General features: G+C 53.9%; 1 protein-coding gene across 10 annotated transcripts in view; it reads right to left on the reverse strand.

Moving 5' to 3' along the window:
• The window catches only part of PRR5L (proline rich 5 like), a 142,036-nt gene that overhangs the window by 31,293 nt on the left and 85,633 nt on the right, over positions 1–25,110 (reverse strand). For 7 of the 10 annotated variants that reach the window (XM_038563012.1, XM_038563014.1, XM_038563019.1 and 4 more), the window contains 3 exons: positions 19,713–20,000; positions 17,299–17,379; positions 3,667–3,715 (listed from right to left, as the gene is read on the reverse strand). In XM_038563012.1, coding sequence (XP_038418940.1) covers positions 3,667–3,715; positions 17,299–17,379; positions 19,713–19,876 — 294 coding nt within the window. In that variant the 5' untranslated portion in view covers positions 19,877–20,000. Of the gene's footprint in view, positions 1–3,666; positions 3,716–5,666; positions 6,184–17,298; positions 17,380–19,712; positions 20,001–23,545; positions 23,666–25,110 lie in introns of those variants that run through there. The other 3 variants (XM_038563016.1, XM_038563020.1, XM_038563022.1) reach the window with 3 other exon arrangements.

The raw sequence follows: 25,110 nt of genomic DNA on the forward strand, positions 1-25,110 counted from the left end.
CGGAGATGGGAGCCTGCTGGTGAGTGCAGGCGGCCGGCAGGCGGCCATCTGATCCTCCACCTAGAGGAGCCCCGTGCCCAAAGGGCCCATTCATCATCTTCCCCAACAGCCACATCCATGGCTTTGGGGTCTTACCTGTCCACCCCCGGGCTTCTGTTTCTTATTTGTCCCTGGACCTTCCTCCCTCCTCCTTGCTGAAGGAATGTCCCTCCTTGAGCCCCTTCAGACTTTGCTTCTTGAAAATACCTTGCCAGGTGACCATGAAGGCTGGCCTCCATAAGCCTCCCTCCTGGGTTCCCCTCCTCCCCTCCATCCTCCCTCATGGAGAGTTCTACTTTGCATGGCTTTGGAACCAGCCCATTTTCGAGGGGTACCTAGCACGGGGGCTTTCCAAACCCAAGTCTCTCTTGAACCACCTTCACCATTTGGCCACAGCCAGGGCCACCTAAACTATTATTCTTTGCATATTATTTTCCTTAAATCAATCCACCTTTTAAAACATAAATATGTTTAAAAATGAAACTAGAGCAACATCATTTGCCATAAATAACATGTAGCTTGGGGCACCTGGGTGGCTCAGCTGTTGAGCCTCTGCCTTTGGCTCAGGGCGTGATCCCAGGGATCCCGCATCAGGCTCCCTGCAGGGAGCCTGCTTCTCCCTCTGCCTCTGTCCCTGCCTCCCTCTCTGTGTCTCTCATGAATAGAGTCTCTTAAAAAAAAAAAAAAAAAATGTAACTCAACCACTAACTCAATGCAAAAAAAAAAAAAAAAATTACGAAATCCTAAGTAGTGTCCCTAGCTGAAGACACTAAGTTTGAGGCCTGCCCTGTCTTCCTGAAACAAGGAAGATGGCCAAGTCCCGCAGAAGTGTAAAAGACACAGTGGTGCAAACCAAGGCTCTTCCTGGCACAATCAGAAGCGCTAAAGGGAAAGGAAGGGAAGTACTTTCCAGCCGCGAAGGCTGGTGTTGTTTAACGGACGGCCTGTACCACCCAAAGTCAGCCCATGAATCTGTGGTAGACAGCCCCTCCCTCTCTCCCAAGAAACTTTACTGAGCATCTACCATATGCCAGGTACTTTCCAAGGACTGGGTGACCAAACAGCTTTTTTTTGTTGTTTTTTTAAAAAAGGGCTCCCCACCTACATGAGACTTAAAGCCTGCATTTAAATAGACAGCATCCAGGGTAGCTTTCTCTCCAGTCTAGCACCTTACACTAAGGAAAAATCCAGATTCAAAACTGTGAAAACCAGCGCCCACCCCACACCCCCAGAAAAGAGACTCGCTATTCACCAGGCAGTTTTCTCTGGTTAAGCTCTTGATAGAAAAATGACGTGTGGTTATTAGTTAAGTGTTTGGCATGCTTTGTAAGCAGCATTAACCGCCCCCAAAAACCTCAGGGCTTCCCAGATAAACAAGTCCCCACCCCAGCGCCCTTCCCCACCCATCCTAGGGGTAAGCGCCCCCCACCCCGTGCCAAAAGACAACTGACATTTAAAACCCGATTGAAACCACACCAAACTGTCTATTTTAAATGTCAACAAGGAAGGCGGCCAGCCTGGCAGGTTTCTCCAGGACTGATTGAAAAACCACATCTCTGGAGTTGGATTTAAAAGTCAGTCACTACAGACGGCAAGAGAAGAAGCTGAGGACAAGAGAGATCTTTGAGTCAGGGGCAGCTGAGATGATTCACATTTGTCACTAATTACCTCTTTCTTAATCTTTACGTTCGTCTCTCCCCAGATAGAGGGTTTCTTCCAAGCAGCTGAGACGTCTGAGCCAACTGAATTCCGAGTTCCTGTTGGATCTTGCTCCATCCAGATTTATAGTGGCCACTTTCTGCTCTGTGCATGTGTGTGCGTGTGCATGTGTGTTAGAGGACTGACAGCTGTCATTCTTTAAAAGTGCACATAAGGGGCACCTGGGTGGCTCAGCGGTTGAGCGCCTGCCTTTGGCCCAGGTTGTGACCCCGGGGTCCTGGGATCGAGCCCCGCATCGAACTCCCTGCATGCCTGCTTCTCCCTCTGCCTGTGTCTCTACCTCTCTATCTGTGACTTTCATGAATAAATAAAGTCTTAAAAAAAAAGTGCACATAAAAGTTTAAGCTTCCCGAATCTTAGTAAGAAAAAGAAGAGTAACTGTGTTGTTTTTAAGACCTAAAAACTCTTTAAGCTGTCTTAAAAGAATGTTCCCCTTGGAGATGCAGTAACATCGGCAACCAAAAAACCAAGATGTTTTATGTTTTTATATTACTTTCCCATTAAAAGGGATGGGTGACACTTTACAATGACAAATATGCACACATACAAATTTAATGACCGCATTACTCCGTCTTCCTCCGTGCTCCTCACCGTTCTGAACACTCGACAAATAATCACCTATTTAGTCCTCACGGCAACCTTATCAAGATAAGGTCCTATCAGCCCTGTTTTTATAGAACAGAAAACTGAAACACAGAGAGGGAAAGCAGCTTGCTCGAGGGCACACAGCTAGTAAGTGGCCAAACTGGGCACTGAACCCGGGCAGCCTGGCTTTAGGGACCATGGCTTGACCACTCCCCACTCCGTCCCCCCACCTCCCTCCCCACACACTATGTGCTCAGTGCTTTACACGTGTGACTTCACAGAAGCCATACAATGACCTCGAAGGTAGGTCATATTTTTGTTCCCCTTTTACAGATGGGGACAACGAGGCATCCTGCCCGGGGCCAGTCAGCTAGTAAGCAAAAAGAGGGGAACTCTGACGTCACTGAAGTGTCACCCACTTCCCTACTCGGTCAAACAACACATCCCCATGGCCTGCGCGCTGTCCCCCCACCACGTGCCTGTGGTTACAGTTGGGGAAACCACTTGTGTCCGTGGATGAGCGACCATCCTCCCAGGGAGCCCAGAACTTGAATTCAGCAGCCCTGTAACAACAGTGTTTGGGCAGGAGGGACCTCAGATCCCCTGATCCCATCATCTTTAACAAAACAGGCCAGGAGGCTTAGCAACAAGAAATATGCAGTTACTGATGGGTATGGGTATGCGCAGTTACAGTGAAGCAGATGCCATCCACGGGGGAGGGAGGGAACGTGTGGGGTCCCGTGAGAGAGGCTTTGCCCTTCTCTCCTTGCATCTTCCGTGAGTGCCCCGTGCAATTTCCCAGAGGCTACATGATGTGCAATATCACAACAGCCTGAACGGGGAAGGGATCTGAGGATCTGGCAATCTTCTCTGGGGCCAGACAGTGCAGAGATTTGCAAAGAGAAAACAATGCCGCTCTTCTATTTTCTTTTTTTTTTTTTATTCCGAAAAAGTTATTATTTTTCACACAAAAAAATACATGTTTAGGCTAATGTGTCCTAGGTTTACTATGTAAATGAACTAAATATTTTAAATTTCTCAGGTTTAACTTATTTCCCATATGGTGAAGACAGAGATGACCCAAATAAGTGGTCATTTTTAAGAGCATAAAGGAAGCCTGAGAACTGCTGCCCAAGACCATAATCCCTATAAAAGGAGGGACCTATAAAAGGAGGGACCATACTGGCCCTGCACATATCAGGGACTCAGTATCCATGCTTCTGGATGTCGAAAGAACGCCCAGGTGCACAGTATTGGCCATCCCTTTAGGTACACATATCCACGTACACTGTGATGACAGGTGCTCAGACCCACGCAGCTTACCTGGAAATAGTCTGTAATGAATGATCCAAGTTCACTCTTCAGCAGCCTCCTGGGGAGAGAGAAACACCGTCAAGCAGCCCTTGATGGTACAGGTCCCGGCATCCAGGTCACAGACACAGGACGACAATGGCACGCTCACCAATGGCCGAGGCACCAAGGCCAGGTCTAAGAAGGGCGTGTGCTAGGCTCTAGCAATACCTCTGCACAAAAGCTAATAGGGAACTTGGCCAGTGGAAATCCTACAGGGGGATCCAGGCAGGCACAGGAGATTTTTTGTTGTTGCTGTTTTTTTGAGAGAGAGAGAAAAAGTGCAAGCAAGCAGGGGAAGGGACAGAGGGAGAGGGAGAGAGAATCTTAAGCAGGTTCCACGCCCAGCACCGAGCCCAATGTGGGGTTTGATCTCACAACTCTGAGATCATGACCCAGCCATAGGAGATTCTAATAGAGTTGTAGAGGCAAGCCAGGCTTCATGTGAAGAAGAAGAAAAGGAGAAGGAGAAGGAGAAGGAAGAAGAAGGAAGAAGAAGGAAGAAAGAAGAAGAAGAGCAAAGAAGAGAAAGAACATAATTTTGTAATCCTCCGTATTTGTAGACTTTATGATTTTAAACACCTGTTTTTTCACACATTCTTCAACCGAAGATTGTAAAGGATGTGCGAGGGGAGGGCAATTACCGTCCCTCGTGTGCAGATAAAGAAACAAATGGAGGCTCAGAAATGGAACAAGCCCGTGGCAGAGTTAAGACTCAAACCCAGGCCGTCTGCACTTTCAACATCTCTCCCCATGCTCCCACCCTGTCTCTCCTCCAAATCCGTTGGGATATTCAACCTGGTGCCATGGCTTGGGTGGTCCCAAGGACTTGGGACCTGGTGCCGTGGCTTGGGTGGTCTTACCACCCGGCCCCAAGGAAGTCCTTCAAAGGGGACTGCACCCGGGAAAACAGATTTTATTTATCCAGCAACAAACGTTTATCATCGAGCTGTCCTTTTTGTGCCAGACATTGTGCTGGCACCACACACACAGAAGCAAAGAAACAGATGAGGCCTTGGCAGTGCGGATCGATAGCATGCTAATAAAGACACTCGCAAGACACTTTCAGAGTCTTCAGAGCTACAAAGACTTTTAAAGATAGAGGTATTGGCACCAGACCCCCTTCTCCCTGTGACAAGTCATAGGGCTGCCCTACTGCTCTTTCTTTAATCCAAACGAGGGTGAGGAAGCTAGAAACAAGAATAACTGGCTCCCCAAATCCGGTGAGTTCCTAAGGGAGGGGGGTACACTCTTCACAACTTCAAATGATTTCATTGACCCATCCCACCCATCATGGTCATTAAGGAACAAACGCTCAGGCTTCTGACAACCTCCCCCCCCACGCACACACCCCAAGAACGTGTTCCCACATGTCGCTGTGGGAGAAACGGGAAGTTACACTGAGGTATTATTATGTGCAGATCATAGGTGCAATAGGAGTGCAAAGGAAGAAGAAAGACCATCCATGATCTAAATCCTTGTGTCAGAAAGACCCCTGGAAAGCTGCAAACACATGTCGACCTCGGAAAAGACCTTCCTTTTCCCACGACAGAAAACGTGCCTGTGGTGGACAGTGCATTTTGAGGTCCGACGGCACGGCAGGCTCCTGGAAGGCCACCCCATGAACACAACCCAGCAGCTCGGCCAGGTGTGGGCGGGTCTGGCGAGGGGCCGGGGAGCCTGCATCAGTCAGCAGGCCGCAGGCAGGAGCCTTGGAGGCCAGAAGCGTCTCTTAGACAGAAAACAGAAACCTAGTGGGCAGCCCCAGACGGAGGCTTTCGAACAGGAAGAGTCAGGGAGGCCGCTTCTGACTGCTGGAGGGAGAAGCACCTGCCAGCATGGTCTTCATGGCCACTGGGAAGCCCCGAAACCCTAAGTGAAGAAGCCAAGCTTCCCCCAAGGGGGCAAAGACAAGTCCTGATAATAATGAGCTACTACGAACAGAGTTACCCAAGCACTTCTTGGGCGCTCACCATGCTGAGGGACCCCGCCGGCCCTGACGCCAAGCGATGGGCTCTTTCCAGAGGTGACCTGAGGCATCCACGCTGGGCAACACTGTGCTCATGAAGATGCTTCATAAAATGTAAGGAGAAAGAGGCCAGTGGCAAGGTAGTCCTTCAAGGTCAGCTGCTACGGAAAACTGTCTGCAGCCCAGCGGAGGAGGGCTCTATGTGTCCTTCTAAGTGCGCCTCTACGTGCGCATCGTTGACTGAGGCTGGACAGGGTCAGACGGGTGGTGACTGCCCGGGGACTCCTCACGGCGGCACTCCGGGAGCGTCACGAGGCTCCCCAACGGGGGGATCCAAGAGGTATGTGCCCCCCACCCATCCGGGGAAGCCGGGGGGCTGCGGCCTACAGGGAGAAGGTACAGCACCACTGGGTACCAGCAAGCCACGGCCACGGCCACGGCCAGGATTCTGCGGGGCGTCACAGGAAGACCAAGCTTGAGGGAGGAGCAGAGGCTGAAGAGCTGACTTGACACAGGCACCAAGACCAGGGCGCAGCAGAAAAGGACGGAAGCTGGAAGTAGCCGTACCAGGAGCAATGGTGATTGGGGGGTGGGGGGTGGGGAGTGAGCAGAGGACTCGGGGAGATGCTTGCACCACACGGAGGGGGATCCTCAGTCCTTCACGGAGCAGGAGCCAGACGCGGGAGTCTGCACAACGATCTGCTTTCTGTACTTGACACATAAAGGACGATTTATGACCGGGTATGAGAAGAGAACCAGACGTTTGTCCTTTCCTTCCATCCTGAGGTCAAGGCCCTGTCCTGCGAGGTATGGTTATGTAGACTCAGCCAAACGGAACAGACCCCATCGGGTCACTTAGGTCAACATCCTGTTGCTCTGGGGTGGGGCGGGGTGGGGGGGGGCATTCAGTAAGCTGCTCTGTCCCCGACAAGACCTGTCCTCCTTCTGAGCATGCGATGTGTTACACAAGGTCCCCACATACACACGTATACACACAGAGTTTTTGCTGAAGCAAAATATGGGAATCAACACAAATGTGCACCAGTAAAGTGCTCACCAAAAATTAATGGTCCATTCGTACAATGGAATTCTATGCAATGGTTTAAAAAAAGGGGGGGGGAGGACTCTAATGATATGTAAAGATCTAGGTTATATTAAGTTAAAAAAAAGAAAAGCAAGACGCCAAACAGTGTGTATCGTATGCTACCCTGTGAAAAGATAAGAGAAAAATAAGAATATGTATTTTTATTTTTTTTTAATTAAAAAAATTTTTTTTTATTTTTATTTACAGAGTACCAATTCACTCAGGTGTCACATCTGCTCTTTTAACTTACTGTTCTGCAACGGCTGCGTGATTTGGTTTCCCACAGGCCCTGTGAACCGAAATAGTTGAAACACACGGCGCATGTGTGCATCCTAAAAAGTATATACAAACACGCCGGGTTTTGGCTCCTCCTCTCCATCCCCCCCAAGTAAGGAGCTGGAGAAAGCTGAAATCCTTGCTGGAAGTTAAGTAGGGCAATGAAACATTTTAGCAGACTTTAGTCCTTTAAGTTAGGAGGAGACACAGAGCCCTGCTGTGTGGGTCTCCTATAAATTGTGGAGTGTCCCCGGCTGCTTTTCCATATATATGTTCCTGACATACACTCGATTCTTCATGGTACATACCTCATGGGGTCAAAATTTCTGAACACAGCAGACACATATTTTAAAATATTAAAAATATAAAATAAAATAAATAAAAATAAAATATAAAAAATCTTCAAAAATTTTTTTAAAAATTTAATTAACAAGAACCACCACCAGGGTTTAGATGGTTTGCAGCCAAGAAGGAATTCTGGGGTCGTGCTCCCAGCGAGGTAGCAATGTCAGAAAGCGGGTGGCCCTAGGTCACGAAGAATCCCATCAAGGCCCAAGAACTGGTCAACCCCAATGCACCTCAGCCTGGCAGCCTGAGAACTCAACTCAGAGAGGAAAGTGGGGAGGAGGTCAGAGCTGGCCCAGCCATCGGGGCGCAGACTGCCGCTGAGTCATACCGCAAAATCTCCAACCTGTTTCTATACTTGGTGTTTACTCGCCTTGCACTTGGTTTACAAGGAAAGGGTACTTCTGAAAACCATGATCTTAGCTGAACTGAGAGAAAGAGGGATTTTCCACGTCTCTGTCTTGAAACACCATCTCCAGGGGGAACTCGGCAGTAGCTTCCCTCCAGAGCAACACAGAGAGGATAGAGATCCACGAGCCCGTTCGCTGAGTCACAGGCATTTCCTGAACACCTGCTATGTGTCAGACACGGTGCTGGCTGCTAGGAGGAGGGATGAGCAGAGCCTGGGCAGTGATTTCTTCCCACCCGGGGGCCAGGGTCTCGTGAGGCACAGGGGCACTGTCTCCTCCAAAAAAGAACAGAGAATAAAGCATCACAGCGTTAGAGGTGTGTAGGCCCAAACTCACACTGGGACAGCTCACCCTGTAACCTTCCTCACGGACTTTGTAAGTTTAGTTTGCAAAGCACGAGAAAGAGGAGCGAAGCAGGAGGAATGACCTCAGAATTCACCAGCCTGTGGTGTGTGGTTCCCTAGATGCAAAAGAGATGAAAACTCTCATCACCGATCCCTGGGACACCTGTCCTGGCCAAGGCCTGGGTGCTAAGAATTGGGCAGCTCCCCTTCCACTTTTTCCACCTCCCCCTAGGGTGTTTTCCCCTGAAAACAGGAATGCAATTACTTATTGGAACAAATAAACAAAAATAAGGAATACATTGCTCCTAGGGTGGAGCTGGATGATTATCCCCCCCCGCCCCCCGTTTGGAAGTTTATTAAGCACTTACTAGGCGCCAGGCACTGTCGTCTGCGACATACCCAACATGAGTTCCCTCCTTTAAGCCCTCAGATGGTAGTAATGTCTCTGCCTGTTGTACACCAGGAGGCCGACCCCCAGAGGTCACCACGGGGGGGAGGGCGAATGGTGAGCACAGGACTGGCCAGTGGCGGGGGGCGGGGGGGTGGCGCCTCATGGAGCTTGAGGGCCTTGGGGGCGGGGGGGGGGGGGGAGGCTGAAGCCCGTTGTCTGTGATGACTCAGGTGAGTTCCTTACACCTGTTCCCCGGCTGGGGCTCCCCGGTAGTGAGGATACTGCGCTACAGACTTACTACATGGGCTAAGGGAGTTCATCCTCAACCGGTTGGCTCCCAGAGCAGCCCTGGCCCCCACAAGGTTGGGCAGGTGCACGCTGCCCAGGGCTGCAGATCCCCAAGGACTCCCAAGCCCTTGAGTCCACGGCTTCCCAGCATCTTCTTAAAAGGGCAGCCGGACCAGCCTATTCCCAAACCCCGGTGAGACTCAGGAAGGGGGCCAGACCTCAACGGTGGAAGGGTAAAGAGGAAGGATGGGGGAGGGGTCGGACTTGGGGGGACAGGTGGCTTGGCTGAGGCTCCGGCTTCTCCTGCATCACATACTGGGCCTCCTCACCAGGTGTCATCTGCAGATAGAACCCTGCTGCTGACCATGACCATGACCACCAGCACCAGCACCACAAGCACCACCAGCACCACCAGCACCAGCACCACCAGCACCACCAGCACCAGCACCACCAGCACCACCAGCACCAGCACCAGCACCAGCACCACCAGCACCACCAGCACCACCACCAGTAGCACCAGCATCAGCAGCAGCCAGGGATCTGGATGAAGGAAGTGGGGGCCCAGGCGTCATGGCAAGGGAACGCTCATGTGGACCCAACAACCCAAAAGGGAAACGGGGCACAAGGTTCAGCCAGAAAGGCCACCATGGGGGAAAAAAATGGGGAACCACTCACTGGTCTGTGTTATGTCACCCCTACTCCCCCGCCCCCCTCCCCAGGCTGACTGGGCGAGACACCACCCCAGATGACAAGATTTCCTGTTATTACACAGACCCGCCATCTCGCCCCTCACTGTCTTGTCAACTCAACTTCCCACTTTTGCAGCCTTGAAAGTAAACAAGGCCCTGCCAGAGCTGGATCCCACCCAATGGGGAGGCATGGGGACCGCCGGGGGTGAGGTGGGGGACAGAGGGCACAGGAGCGGCCTAGAAGAGGGACAGAGACCACCTCGGGGACAAGCCACGGTCTCCCTGGCACAGGAGGAAAGACTCAAAGCAGCAAAATCCCAGGGGATTTGAAGCAGTTTGTGGACGGGTGTCACGGGGCTCGTGTTTTGCCAACAGTCAGAGGAGTCGTTAAATATTGCCTGGTTGTCATCGGGCAACCAGGGGCTGCCCCGGGCACTCAGGCCCTCCAACCTGGCGCCTCGGCCGGACCCAACCCGTGCTCCTCACAATCCAGGCCCCATTCCTGATACTGTAAGCTGGTCAGTCCCCCTCCACCCTGATCACTAAATCCTTCAAAGGTCACCTCCCTCGTTCCTGCAACAGGACATAGTTTAAGGAGGTGGCCTCTTGAAGCACGTGCATGGACATGCCCCGTGCCTCCTGGGGTCTGTTTTGTTTGGCCGCATCGGGGTGGTGTCCATGGCCCAGGGAGAATGCTAGGATCCCCACACCTGGTGGGCGACAGTGGGGACGGTAAAAAAAGATGGAGGAAACCCAAAAAGAGCTTCCATTGACCTTTTTTTTTTTTTTGATTCAATTTTTTAAAAATTTTTTAAAGATTTTATTTATTTATTTATGAGAAAGAGAGAGGCAGAGACACAGGCAGAAGGAGAAGCAGGCTCCCTGCAGGGAGCCCGACGTGGGACTCGATCCGGGGTCTCCAGGATCAGGCCCTGAGCTGAAGGCAGACACTCAACCACTGAGCTTCCCGGGCTGCCCTAAGATTTTATTTTTATGTAATCTCTGCACCCAACATGGGGCTTGAACTTACAACCCCCGAGATCAAGGGCCACGTGCTCCGCTGGGAGCCAGCCGGGAGCGCCGACCTCCTCATCCCGCCGCACACACGACGCCAGGCAGCCGGCCCGCAGCCCCGCTAGTCCTCCACCGCCTCCGTGGGTGGGAGGAATCCACCCCATCTCACAGATGAGGAGGCTCATGCTCAAGCCTTGGCCGGGGCCGGACACGTAGGCCGTCACTCAAGACGAGTGGACCTCATGGGGGCAGGTAGTTGAGGCGGGTGAGGGCGGCCGGGCCGGCCTGGACAGCGGAGGCCGTAGCACGCTCCCCTGAAACCAGCAGCCGGGCCTTGGCGCCCCCTGTTCCGGGCCTGACTGCACATCCTGTGTTGCCCAACATGAACTTTCCAGAGAGGCCTGGAGTTTTACGGGAGATATCCACATTTCTAAACACTGTGCAGGCCAGCCACCACCACACGGGCCAGCCCCAGAAGTTTCCAAGTTGCCACTTCCCTCTCCCTACTCTTCCTGCCCCCAAAGCCACGCGAGCGTGTCCACCAGAGGGGACACCAGGACCCGCAGGGACGCAGGCAGAGCCCTAGGCCCAAGAGAGACCTCGCCCTGAGCCCTCCCACAGCAGGGGCCTCAGGAGCCCAGGCCCTGCTCACCAGCCAGCATCGGGAAGCCGATCGAGGCCCCGGGACGTCGGGCCTGGACCTGGACAATGTGGGCTCTGGGTGACCCTGGCCGCCTACCTGCTACGTGTTTAAGAACACGGGAGGCTCGGGTTCAAATCCCAGCCTGGCTACTGAGCCGCTCTACAACTCGGGGGGAGTCGTCCCGGCTCCCTGCCGTCAGCAGACGCCCTCCCGGGGATGGGAAGACCGGAGGTGCGTTTTCCCTTTTGGGACGGGGTGGGGGCTCGGGCAGCCACATGACTCAGAAGGAGGGCGTTTCAACTCGGAGCCGTCAAAGATCAAGCACGGTTTCTTGGAACCTCCTCTTTCCTTGAAAATCTCTGGGGTTTCCTCCCCGCCGCCTCCCTCCCGACAAGAACAGAAGCAGCGTGGTTGGAGAGAGAAGGAAAATGTGAGTTTCCTGCCCCGGGCCAGCTGCAGATAACTCATCTCTGGTTTCCGGAAACCTCGCCTCTGAGCATTCATTTCTGCAGAGAGAGAGAGAGAAAAAAAAAAGTCCTCCTGGGGAGGAGCAGGGGCGGGAGGGCCTGGAGACAGGAGTGGCAGGGAGCTTATGGCCTCAGTTGCCCTTCCCGCCCCGACCCTTTCCTGCTCACCCTTCAGGTTTCAGCTGAGGTATCACCTGCCCCTAGACAATTATGGGCCCATCCTGGGCACCCCTCCGGCGCCCCGCGCTCTGCTAGCACCCCGCCTCCGACCTGGTGCCATCACACCCCGCAGGGGCCCCTGCAACCCCCGCTCTCTCTCTCTGCAGGCAGCTCCCCAAGAGCTAGAACCACCTACCTCAACGGCTTCCCCCAAACCCAGCCCAGGATCTGGCCCAGCATCCGCGAGCATCCACCGACCGCATGAACACAGGGATCAGTGGCCGCTCCCTCCACACCCGCCACCCCGCAAACTAACCAAGAAGTGCAAGAAAGCACGTGCATGGGCTCTTAGAAGCGCCAATCAATGTAAATCATGAGTCTTGCAGACTCCTCTAACCCTTCTTACCCTTCGTAGTCACACGCAATCACCAGCCTGGTTGGCTGAAAGGAATGTTCGAGAAGAACGTGCTCTGGTGTCAGGCGGTCTGGCTACTCTGGTTCCCAGGAGAGCTCATGCAACTCAAACCTCAGACCCACGCATGTCCCCCACCACTGCCGAACTGCAGCCGCGTCCGCGTGTTCAAAGCCACGGTGGAGCCCCACAGGGAATGCAAACCCAGAGGGCACCCCGGACCAGCCAGGACAGGTGGGATTTTCGGGCGGGCCGCGTGGTGGACCGTGACGAGCGCGGGTCCCACTAGAAGGCTCTCACTCTCCTCAAGGGTCATATTCTTGCCGTTGGGGATATGACAATACGCGAGCCCTGCTGTCGGAGGCAGTTCTGACTTGCGGTCCTCACGCCGACTGACCGTGTGCCCGGACTTATTCGGGGGGGAAATGTGCTGCTTCGTGGAGGTGTGACATTCCTGATGAATTCGTTCTTTAAAAAAGGCCTCCACATCCTCCCCTTGATCTACTAATAACATGTTTTTGAACTCGCCCAAAGGTCCTCCTCACTGCTACCCCGCGGCCTACCTGCTAAAATTTACGCCAGAGCTCATTTTCGATGGCCAAAGTCACCAAATGGCTTATGATGACCGCATTCTGACACCTAGTCACAAGAAACCTTCATCTTCCCGGTCAACCTTTTTTGCATCAATAATGTTTAAATGAGTTCACGCTTCCCGGGCACGCCGTTGGCAAGAAGGCCAAGGCTGGCCGTGGCAACCCACGCAAACCGCCCTACGTACGCTCCGATTCTGGACGTGGGCAATCCATCAAAGTTTATTACCGTTTGGCTTGAGTGGAACGGAGAACCGAGTCATTTCCTCTCGTTCTTTTCTCTGCGGAAAGGAGAAACAGCTGGCTCCTCACCCAAACTTCCAAGTCCGGAACCTTCTCGGAGGAGCCCTGTCCTGGACCATCTCTCGTTCGGGGTGAGCTCACCGCATCCCAACCGCTGGAGGAATCTTTACACAAGACGGTCCACGCGGTGAGTCACACTGCCCGGCGCTCGCCTGTCGTGTTATCGCTTCATTGTCGCCCACACTTCACAAGCGTAAGAATGACGATGCTCAACATCTACTACGCACTGGATGCGCGCTCACGGCGTGTTTAGCATTATCTCAGTGCTCCCGACCACCGTGAGGCGGAGACTGTGATCACTCCCGTTTTAGAAAAGCAGAGACCGAGAAAAACAAAGTGCCTTGCCCAAGGTCACGCAGCCAATCTTGAGTCCCAGCCTCTCTGAATCTGGACACTACTTTCTATTAAAAAATAACATTTATTTATTTGTTTGAGAGAGAGCGAGCAGGAGCAGGGAGGTGCAGAGGGAGAAGCAGACTCTCCCACCAAGCAGGGAGCCCAACCCAGGGCCTTGATCCCAGGACGCTGGGGTCATGACCTGAGCCGAAGGCAGATGCTTAACCCACTGAGCCACCCGGGTGCCCTGGAGGCAACTCTCTTAACAAGTAAAAAAAAAAAAATTTCTACTGGACCTAGCACAGATCCTCCTGGCACAAAGACCTGTCAGGACTGATCGCCAAGTGGGCTCGGCAATCACCAGTCCTGTCTCCTTCCACGTTCTCTGCACTACGTTCCTATGTCCTGTGCCCCTGCCTCCCCTCCCCTGCGCCCCTCTCCCCGTACTGGGCTTGCCTCAACCCTGTCAAGTTTACAGGCCTGCTTCCAAAAGAGAGAAGAAAAGGAAAATCAAAACCCAAGCGTCCACGTGAAGGTTAGCCAGAGAGTGGCAGGCCCGTCTAGGCATTCCGGTTGCAGAAATAAGGGACAGTTGTGCTGCTTGCCACGCAGGCGCCGGCAGACGTGGGTGCAGGTGCGGGCCGGCTCCCGTAGTCCACTTGGGACCGGGCCATGCATCTCCGCCCAGCTGGCGTCCTACCTTCTCAATCAGGCTCTGAGTGTCCGTGATGTAAAACCCGTCTCCACTTCTCGCCACTCGCCCAGAGAAGGCCCAGACCATGGGGACCTGGACCTCTGCTTTGACTTCTCCTGGGCTCCAGTCACACGTGGGCGGTCCGTGTCAAACCCCAACCACACGGGTTTCCCACCAGCCTGAACGTGCCTCGAAACTATAGGAAGGACCGGCCAGCAAACCGCTCCCCCCAGCCCAGACCCAACACTGGAAGGGGGAATCGGGGAGGGGGCATCGTGCTTCTCAGATGGGCGTTAGGAAGCACAGCACGTGATGAAACAGGGGTCCTGGAGGCGTCATGAGAAGAAGACAAAGACCAAGACCATCCGACCAACCTTTCTTCTGGTCTAAGACCTCTAACCCTACGATACAGTACGGGGAGCGCAGGTGTCGCTAGGGAGGGATCCATGTCCCTGCCACTCTCCTATGTTCCAGGACCCCCCCTCCCCCGCTCCTGGCATGCTGGCGTTGGAGACAGGGCCTTCAGGTGGTTGGTCATCAGGCCTCAATGGGGTCATGAGGGCGGGGCCCTCGGGATGGGCTTAGCCACCTTCGTCAGAAGAAATGGGAGAGCCTGTAAACAGAAAGGGGGGGCCCTGTGAGGCTCGGCGAGCGGGCCGCCAGGAACCAGGCTCTCCCAGGAGCCGAATCTGCGGGCCCCTTGACCTCAGACTTCCTAACAACCAGAACCGTGAGAAAGAAACGTCTACGGTGTAGGTCACCCAGTCTGCAGGGCTGGTTACGGCAGCCTGGGCAAGTGAATACTGGTGTCTGAGTCAGCCGGGGGTTCGAGTCCCGACCCTACCCTTTTCTATAGCTGGGTGACCGCAGTTTGAGTCCCGCCTCTACCCTTTTCTGTAGTTGGGTGACTGGGGTGCGAGGCCTGACCATACCCTTTTCTATAGCTGGGTGATCGGGGTTCGAGTCCCGACGCTACCCTTTTCTATAGCTCGGTGACCTTGGATGAGAGTCATTTTATTTTTCTTATCCTCCATTTTACGGGTAAACTACGAGGACACCGGCTGCCTCGCAGGGCTGTGAGGCGGGTCCAGTGGGCCAATGTGTGCGAGGGGTGCCCAGGGTGTTCCCAGGAGCCTCCATCCAGGCGGCCTTGGCACTACGACAGCCCCCATTGGCGACGCCCCACAGATGCGTTTGCTTTGACCTGTGCTAATGTTTGGTGGGGGGGGGGGGGGGCGGAATTCGGATTATTTATCAACATTTAAAAGCCAGGAAATCTCACATAAAAGCCTTCATTTCCGGTCGAGAAACAAGTGGACATGCCACGGGCCCTGCGTCCTTGTCCCGCCAGGGCAATCCCTGTTCAGCTGGGGGTGCGCGCCCGTCTCTGCGCCCCGAGGCCGGCCTCACCCACTCAGAAGACCCGCTGGGCCCCCGAAGGTCCTGAGTTCGCGACCCCTGGGCTACGCGACGCGGCCAGAGGAATCGGCAGGGGCCCCCAGCTGCCTGCCGACAAAAATGTTAAGTACAATTTCAGGATCAGCCTCCCAAAGTGAGGAACAATGAGTACGTCCCTGAGTCACCGGGTTATTTATTTATACGTCCACGGTGGGCCGAAGAACCCTCCCCGAGAGGCCAGGATCTTAAGTCGAGCTCTTGCAACCCAGGGGTTGGCTGACCCAGCTTTGCCCCTGTCACTCGACTGCGCGGGGCCTCAGTTTCCGTCTCCGTAAAAGGAGGCCCTGGGCTAGACGAGCTCTGTTGTTCCCTCCCACGTTTGTATAACCATTACGCGACATCTGAGCTCCTGGGTAGGAATCCAAACACACCTCAGTTTCCTCCTGAGCCCTGAAGGTCTTAACGAGAGCAGAGCTCTTAAGACGCCTCACTGATCCTTCACACGGGGCGCCAAGAACTGTAAACAGGCCCCAAATAATGGCCTTGTTCATGGTCCCACCCACTCGGGGGTTGGGTCTCTAGCTTGGACGCTCCACACTTCCCAGGGAAGTACAGGAGGGCATCGAAAGGCCTGATGCACAACCTCCCGTCCCCAGGAGATCCTGGTGCTCTGGGCTGCCCTGCCGGCCTCTCTGCCTTCATTTCACCAAGACACAAGCCAGATCATACTACCCGCCCCCACCCCGATAGTCAACGCACGTGGGCCTCTCCTTGGTTTCTTGCTCATTTGTACCGCAGGACCTTTGCACCTGCAGTTTCACCTGGTTCATTCCCACTGATCCTCCTGAAGAGAGCATGAGCAGGATATCCCACCGCCCCCCGCCCCGGCCTCGGCCAAATCGAGTCACACGGACGTGTCATCATCACAACAGGTGTGTCGTAGCAGCTGTCACGGCGGCACTTTTACGTGTCCGAGTATGATTAATTGACGAATGATGATCTCCCTGACTGACTAAATCCCAGGGCGCCAGGGCCTACCTCTGTCTTGGCTCAGCGCTGCCCCTCCGGTGCCTGGGCAACGACGAGGCTCTCACAGATTTGCTGACAGAGTGAATACATTCTTGTAAAGCCGACACCACTGGGAAGATTCTGGGAGCCAACAAACCCCTCGAGGGCCACGTCTTATGGGGTTGTAGCACCAACGCTTAACAGTGATGGCGGCAGCAGCACAGACGGTAACGAGAGCCACCAGTACCTCGCGTGCGCGCGTCCTGTCCCGACGGGTCATTTGTATGACAACTCAACTTACACCTTCACAAGAATCCCTCTGGGAGGAGGCACGTTTCACCATCCTTGTTTCACATAAAGAGAAACCGAGGCACAGAGACGTTGGTAAGTCACTTAAGTCGGTAAACGTGCCAAGGTCACAGTCACTAGGGCCGTCTTACCTCCCACGGCCCCCGATGGTTACGTGGGGCACGATGCACATGTATAGACCGTAGGACACCTGCCGTACGTCATCCCTCTGCCCCCCCCCCGGGGCCCCCCTGCTACGGGCACTCTACGCAAAAATAAATGCATGATGACCCCTCCATGGGTCAGAAGTCTACACAGATAAGGGTGTCAGAACTCAGTAGCCATAGGAGCCAGGCCAAGTCGGCAGAAGCAGCAAGAGCCAAGCAGACAAAGACCTTAAGCTAAGGCTCCCAGGGGCAGAGGGGTAGGGGGGTGGCCCCACTGCCCAGCTCAGGCCCACGGGGGGAAGACAGCCCCTGGCTGCGCCGTCCACGTACCTGATGTTTTCGTTCAGCGCATAGAGCTCGTTGCTTTGCAGGCCACCCCCTTTGAAGACGTTGATCACGGCGGTCTGGACGCTACGGAGGAAACAGAACCGAGCCCGGTTAGGGGATGTGCCAGCCTGGGGCAATGTCCACGAGAGCTCAGGGCTGCAGGCGGAGGCAAGAGCCCGGGAGCCCCCATGTCCACCCCCGGAATCCAGCATCTCCTTCCCAGGGTCCTTGGACAGAAGGGAAGACCGAGGCAAGAGCACCCAGAGCAGCCCCGCTCCCCCAGCATTGCCAAAGGCCAGCCGGTCTTCCTCGCGGCCCCGGTGGCCGCACCGCTGGAAGTGGCACTAACCAGGGGCCGGAGGTGGGACCCGCCCGCAGGACGCTGGGCCCATGTCTGGGGTTCCCCCACTCGGGGGGTCCCTGTATGCACGGGACAGTGAATACCAATAGCTATTACCTTGGAAGCGTTTCACTGAGGCTAGCCTCCCTTTTCATTTTTCCAAATTTTATTTAAATTCAATTAACTAACATATAGTGTACGACTGGTTTCAGGGGGGGAGGTGACTCATCAGTGTTCTAGAACACCCAGGGCTCATCCCCCCACGTGCTCTCCTAGATGCCCATCACCCAGTTACCCCTTCTGTCCTCCTGTCCAGCAACCCTGCTGGTCTCCTGTGATTAAGAGCCTCTTAGGGTTTGTCTCCCTCTCTGATTGCCTCTTGTTTTATTTTTTCCTCTCTTCTCCTATGCTCCTCTGTTTTGTTTCTTAAATTCCGCATATGAATGGAATCATATAATTGTCTTTCTCTGACTTATTTCGCTCAGCATCATATCCCCTAGTTCCGTCCACATCGTTGCAAATGGCAAGACTTCATCTCTCTGATGGCTGAGTCATATTCCATTATAAATATATAGACCACATCCTCTTTATCCCTTCATCTGTCGACGGACATCTGGGTTCTTTCCACAGTTTGGCTTTTGAGGACTTTGCTGCTACACGCATTGGGGTGCAGGTGCCCCCTCGGATCACTACATCAGCATCTTTGGGGTAAATCCCCAGCAGTGCAATTGCTGGGTCGTAGGGCTAGCTCTATTTTCAACTCCTTGAGGACACTCCACACTGTTTCCCCAGGTGGCTGCACCAGCTCGCATTCCCACCCGCGGTGCAGGAGGGCTCCCCTTTCTCCGCATCCTCGCCAACATCCTCGCCAACACCCGTCATTTCCTGCCTTGTTAATTTTACCCATTCTCATGGTGTGAGGTGGTATCTCTGTGCGGTTTCGATCTGGGTTTCCCTGATGCCGAGTGATGGGGAGCACTTTTTCACACATCTGTTGCCCACCTTATGCCTTCTTTGGGAGGCCCGCCCCTCTCGCCCCTTCTATTCCCTGTCCTGTGAGGTGTACAGGCTGGGCTGCAGGGGGTTGGTCCCTGGAGGGGCCACAGTTAAGTCTGGACTCTACACGCTCTGGGACCCCAGCCCAATATTTCAGCAAGGAGCAGATTACAATCCTGTCTTTGTCAAGAGGACACCCAGAGTGGAATAGGAAAGGACAAGGAACAGGAAAGAAAGGAAAGGAAAAGGAAAGGAATGAAAGGAAAAAGGACGAAGGACTGAACAAGGACCCCCTTCACCCTTCCCTCATACCTCCTCTCCCTCCCTCCCTCCCTCCTCCCTCCCCTCCCTCCCTCCCTCCGCCCTCACTCACAAAGACCGAAATGAAACAAAAAGAAAAAATAAAGAAGAAGAAAGAAAAGAAAAGAGAGAAAGAACACAGATCCATTCACAGCAAAGCATGTCCAAGCCCCCTCTTCATCCCCATTTTAAGGGTTGTGCATTCATGAGAAAATCCAAAATGACCCAAAGTGCAAAGAATCCAGAAATGCTTTAGAATACTGATGTATTTACTCCACCAAAAGAGTAACTGCTAGATGTGGAAAACAGCAGCCCACGGGGATGCAAGACACAGTGTGATGCAGCCCCTGCTCAACGTTCGGGGTACAAAACACTGGCCAGGCCCTGTATAATAGCACGGGGTCCCCTTTCCCTCCCGCCTGCGGCTCACAGGTACTGAGAGTCCCCGGTTCGTATCACCCGCTTGGCTTTTCACAGATACATGTCTTATCTTCCCAAAGAGGTCACGGGGGACTTAGGGTTACTTATATGCGCCCCCCAACCCCGGGTACGCGAGTAGTCTACAGTAACATGACAGTAACCGTAAACTCCGGCCCCACTGACCTGTAGCCCCGCGGCCCCCAGTGCCCACCTCCTGTCTACCCCAGGGAGGCCCGCGGACGCGCTCTGCAGGGAACACGTGCGCCCAGTCACCCGCCCGCCGCGCAGCCACGACCTGCTGCCACACAGCCCTCGGGAGGGCAGACGCTAGGCCAGGCCCGGCCCTGCTCGGGGCCCTCACCTGTTCCAGGCCGAGTTGGAGCTCAGCTGCAGAGCCTGCCGCGCTGCCTGGAACCGGGGCAGATCGCTGAGGACCGGGGAGCTCATGAAGCGCGGCCTGGGCCTGCGGAAGGAGCCCATCTCGTGGAACTCAGTGGGCGGACCGGGGGCGAAGCCGCGGGTCATAGGTCCGGGTGAGGGGGCGGCTTCTCCTCTGGACCAGAAGGTTCCAAGTGCCCACGGGAAGGGCTGCTCCCAGGGCTGCGTCCCGGCCCTCTGGCTTTCTTAAAACCAAAAATGTAGCCAATACCTGAAAAAGAGAGAGAGCAGCTTTTGTTGAAAACCTTAGGGTTGGGCAGATCATTTCTTACAGGAGGTTGGCTGGGGTTTTCCAGACACATGATCTTAAAGACAACTCCCGGGTGCCTGGGTGGCTCAGGCGGGTAAGCACCTGCCTTCTGCTTAGGTCATGATCTCAGAGTCCTGGGGTCAGGCCCAGAGCAGGCTCCCCGCTCAGTGGGGGAGGTTTGCTTCTCCTTCTGCCTCTGCCCCCATCATGCACACGTGCGTACACTCTCTCACTCTCAAACATCTTAAAAAAGAAAAGCAACGCGGGGACCCTGCCATAACCCATACCCTACAAGCTCCCATTTGCACGTTTTTACAGGTCTCCTTTCGGTGGGGACACTGTGCTTACCCTGAAGTGGGAAGGCAGCGAAGGGCATCCTACAGAGAAGTGATCTCTAAGATCGTGTCCTATAAACACCAGTTCCTATAAACACCAGTCAAAATCTGGGCCCTGCCTGGTTTCTGTAGACCCTGCAACACTGGGCATTAAGAACCTGTTTGTTTGTTTTTTTTTTTAATGCCCCAAAAAGAACACAAGAGCTCCTTCTCCCGGCACTATAGGCCTTCTGCACTATGCCCTCAGCACGCCAGCCCATGTGTCTTACTCGGTGTTTCCCACAGCATCAATGCCTGGCTCACTCAGGCACGTCTCCCCAGCCCTCGGCTGCCGTCCGTTCACTCATTCCACCAGAACACATTTACCGAACGTTCACGATTTATCAACCGCTGGGAGCTGTGGAGCGTCCACAGATTTCTAAGACACAATCCCTGCCCTCGAGAGGCGCAAGGTCTACCGAGAAAGACAACGGTCTGTGGGTTCATACGCACAATAAATCCTCTTTTTCCTGACTTTATTTTTGTGTTTTATAAATGCTAATGCCTGTATAGTTGACACGCGGCCTTATAGGAGCTTCAGGTGTACAATAAAGTGACGCAACCCTTCCAGGGCTCACCCGGTGCTCATCGTGACGGGGGCACTCCTTAACCCCCAGCACCTGTCTCCCCATCCCTCCTCCCACATCTCCCCTGGTCTCCGTCAGGGTGTTCTCTATACTTAAGAGTCCATTTCTTGGTTTGCCCCCTCTCTCTTTTATTTTTCCTTTGCTCATTCGTTTTGTTTCTTACATTCCACACGTGAGTGAAATCATGTGGCATTTGTCTCTCTCTGGATGATTTCACTCAGCCTAATGCTCTCTAGCTCCATCCACGTCATTGCAAAGGGCAAAATTTCACTCTTTTTGATGGCTGAGTAATATTCCCTTGTCTTAATACATCACCTCTTCTTTATCCATCGGTCGATGGACACTTGGGCCTCTTCCGTAGTTCGGCTAGTGCAAATAACGTCGCAATAAACATGCGTGTATCCTTTTGAATTAGTGGGTTTTTTTTTTGTATTTTTTGGGGGGGGTAAACATCCAGTAGTGCAACTGCTGGATCATAGGGTAGGTCTATGTTCGAGCAATAAATACTGATAGCCCACACACCATGCACCGGTCACTCGCTTAGGTATTGGGGACACAGTGGTGGCTCTGGATAACGTGGTCGCTGCCCTGTGGAGCCTACACCGTAGGCACGGTTCCATGCCGCGCTTCTTCTCTCACCCCAGCTTCTGACTGTATTTGCTGCTTCTCTTGCCCAGGATTTCCTTTTTTTTCCTCCCTGCTTATCTAAATCTAACTTACCCTGCAGAGCTGAGTTCAAGGATACTGTCCCCTGAGCAGCTGCCAGGACTTCATGGTTAACTTTGTGGTTAACGACCACAGCTTTGGGTGAACCCACGTTGGAGTCTTAGCCAGGCCCGTCCCCAGCTGTGTGACCTGGGGCACACGAGTCCACAGTTACCAGCAAGCGCCGACCGTGGAGGACCGTGGAGGTCGCGTGACGTGCCCAGCAGAACGGCAGGCCCAAAGCTCGCCTTCCCCAGCACCTCTGCTCCTGTCATTTCAGTCTCCGATTTTTTAAAAAAATTTTTTCATGAGAGACACGGAGAGAGGCAGAGACATAAGCAGACCCCAGGACCCCGAGATCACAACCTGAGCTGAAGGCAGATGCTCCACCTCTCAGCCACCCAGGCGCCCCCAGTCTCAGATTCTCGAGGGAACCTAGAGTCCACATGGTTGAGTTAAAGTGAGTTTGGGAGCTGGGCCAAGCAAAGGTCAAAAGGAAACAGCACCAAGGCACAGTCACGTTGTTCTCTCAAGGGTTTAGGGTTTAGCCCACACCAGTTCTCACGGCCACCTGTTCCCCCAGCTAATACTGCCCATCCCCAGCCACCAACGCCAAAGGTAAGAGGGGGACTCCGGCCACATGTGTCAACCTTCAGGTTGGGAGGGGAACACGTTCTGCAGCCCCAGCTGTTGCATCTGCAGAAGGAGGGGGCACTGGGCCACCCCCAATTAAACACGCGGCTCCTGTCGGCAGAGGACGAGGGCCTGGAGACAGACAGGGCTTGGGCGGTGTGGACCGCGGGCACATGGACGATGACCTGGGCCGCGAAGGAAGGCCAGGGACTGTCTCTTACATTCTTAAAGGACAGCCGACTTGTGTGCCCGTAGAGCCCCCTGTCCCCCCACACCTGCCTTCAGGATGAACCAGCGGGGACTAAAACCTATCGACGTGTCCAGCAGACCCGTAGAGGCCTGCTCTGCCTCAGAGTCGCCACGACTGCACAAGGGCCCCCGGAATGTGGGGGGGGGGCGGTTTGCAAATCATCGGAGGAGGCGAAGAAGCCAGCCAGGCGGCCCTGCGGAGCCCTCCCACGGGCTGACTTTGGGACTTCACCTGCCCCGTAAGGGTCACGCGGTAGGAAGAGGATCCGTTTCGCTGCCCTTCCCCACGAGGGCCTGCTAAGTGCCACACATGTGTGTGATCATGGGATGTCAACTCCTTTCCCGAGGACCCGAGACTTAGGTGATGGGAGCCGCCTCCCACTCCGAGCAGCGGAGAGGTGAGCTGGCTGGGCCGTCCGGGTGCTCGGCCCCGGCGTCCTGCCCACACAATGGGACGGCGACAGGACAGATGGGGCCCCGTCCACAGATGAGCCCGGAGGAGCAGAGCAACTCGTCCGGCGTCTCTGAGGGAGGACAGCTGGCACCGGCTAGGACTCAGTGTCCCTGACCCTCCTTCTGGAAAGTGCCACAGGCCCACCCTGGCCATCCTGTAAACCCCTTAAACGGGGGCACCAGCGCTCACTCATCTGTACCCCCCAAGCCCCAGCTCACGGCCCAAGGTGCAGATGAAGCCCGGTGGCAAATTGCTGGCTGGTGCCCAGGCTGACCTAATCCCGCAGCCTCTCCCCACCTCGGCCGCTGCCAGCCTCAGCCAGGAGCCAGCAGCTACCAAGCCAGCCGGGAACACCTAGTCGTGAGACTTCCTTCGCCAGGTTTAAGCCTGACGCCCCTGAGAGAGATGAACGGACATAAGGAACCCTGCGGCCACACCTGGCGGGGGCAAGAGGAGCAGCGTGCAGAAGGGACGAAAGGAGGAAGCGTGGACCCCGTTCCTTACTGGCTGTGTGACCCTGTGTCAGCTGCTTGACCTCTCTGAGCCTTGACATCCTTCTGCAGGAGGTGAGCATGCCCACGGGGACAGCCTCAGCGTTGCAACGAGGATAAAATGAGCACATACCTGAAAGCGTTTAGAAAGGACAGGTCGCGGCGAAGAGCAAATGTTACTTAAGTGCTTGTTAAATTAATAAAATAACTCGGTATGTCTAAATCTCCAAGCAGTGGCAGCAGTGGGACTATAGCAACCCTTGCACCGGCTTCTGGCGACATCTGGAAAATACTCGGCTGGCGAAGATGCTAGGCCTCCACGCCGCCACTATGCTCTCAGAGTACCTTCCCCCTCGGGCCTCGGGCCACGGGCCACATAGTTATTTACTGAACCTTCACCTCCATGTGGACATTCCTCGGGTTCAGAGCGTTTCCAGACATCACCACACTTGTAAACCTTACCCTAAACCTGTAAGGCAGGTCGGGTAGGGATCTCGTCAGATGAGGAAACTGAGGCTATGTGATTTGGCCACAGCTGGGAGGTGTTTGGGGCAGGGAACCGGATCCAGCTGAAAGTCTTCCAACCTCAAGCCTGGCCTGCCAGGAAATTCTTCATTTTTAATCCCCGATCTTTAAACATTTTCATTATGCAACATATGTAAAGGCGGTTTTACACGCACATAAACACATCTTAAACTATGATAAACTTCCACCTGCTTAAGAAAGAGGACATTACCTTGGAAGCCCCCCCACCGTGTTCCCATTTTTATGATAATAGCACACCTACTTATTTATGATAAAAAAAAAGGTCAACATACACATAAATCTGTAACAAAGTGAAAAAGGCCTCACTCTGGCCATTTAGTGCCAAGAAGCTCTCTGCCCAGAACTTTCTGAGAGGACGGAAATGTTCTAGATCTGTGCTATCCAATGTGGTAGCCACTAGCCATGTGGCTAGCGAGCACTTACAGCATGGCTAATGCGACTGAGGAAGTGAATTTAATTTAATTTAATTTTATTTTATTTTATTTTATTATTTTATTTATTTTTAAAGACTTTATTTATTTATGAGAGACACAGAGAGAGAGGCAGAGACACAGGCAGAGGGAGAAGCAGGCTTCCTGCAGGGAGTCTGATGTGGGACTCCATCCTAGGACCCCAGGGTCACACCCTGGGCTGAAGGCAGCGCTAAACCGCTGAGCCACACAGGTGCCCCCAGTGAATTTTATTTTAGTGAGATTTTTAACAACACACACGTGTCTGCACAATATTTGAATGAAAATGGTAATCTGTTCTTTCCTCTTAACACATTGCGGCTATCTTCCCGTATCACCCTAGAGTGATCTACTTCATTATTTTTACCGGCCCCTTTATTCCATTTAGGGGATACCGTACTTAATGTAACCCATCCCCAGTGGATGTGTATTTGGGTAGTTTCCAGTTGTTAATTGCTGCAAAGGATGTGCACATGGGCCAGTCTCAGGGACCCTGTGCCTCTAACACCCACTGCCACTACAGCAGAAATAGTGCCCCAGCAGGGGAGTCGGGGGGTCTCACGCCCGAAGCTCCAAAGGATGA

This window comes from Canis lupus, chromosome 18, assembly GCF_011100685.1.
Source record: "Canis lupus familiaris isolate Mischka breed German Shepherd chromosome 18, alternate assembly UU_Cfam_GSD_1.0, whole genome shotgun sequence".
Classification (NCBI taxonomy): domain Eukaryota; kingdom Metazoa; phylum Chordata; class Mammalia; order Carnivora; family Canidae; genus Canis; species Canis lupus.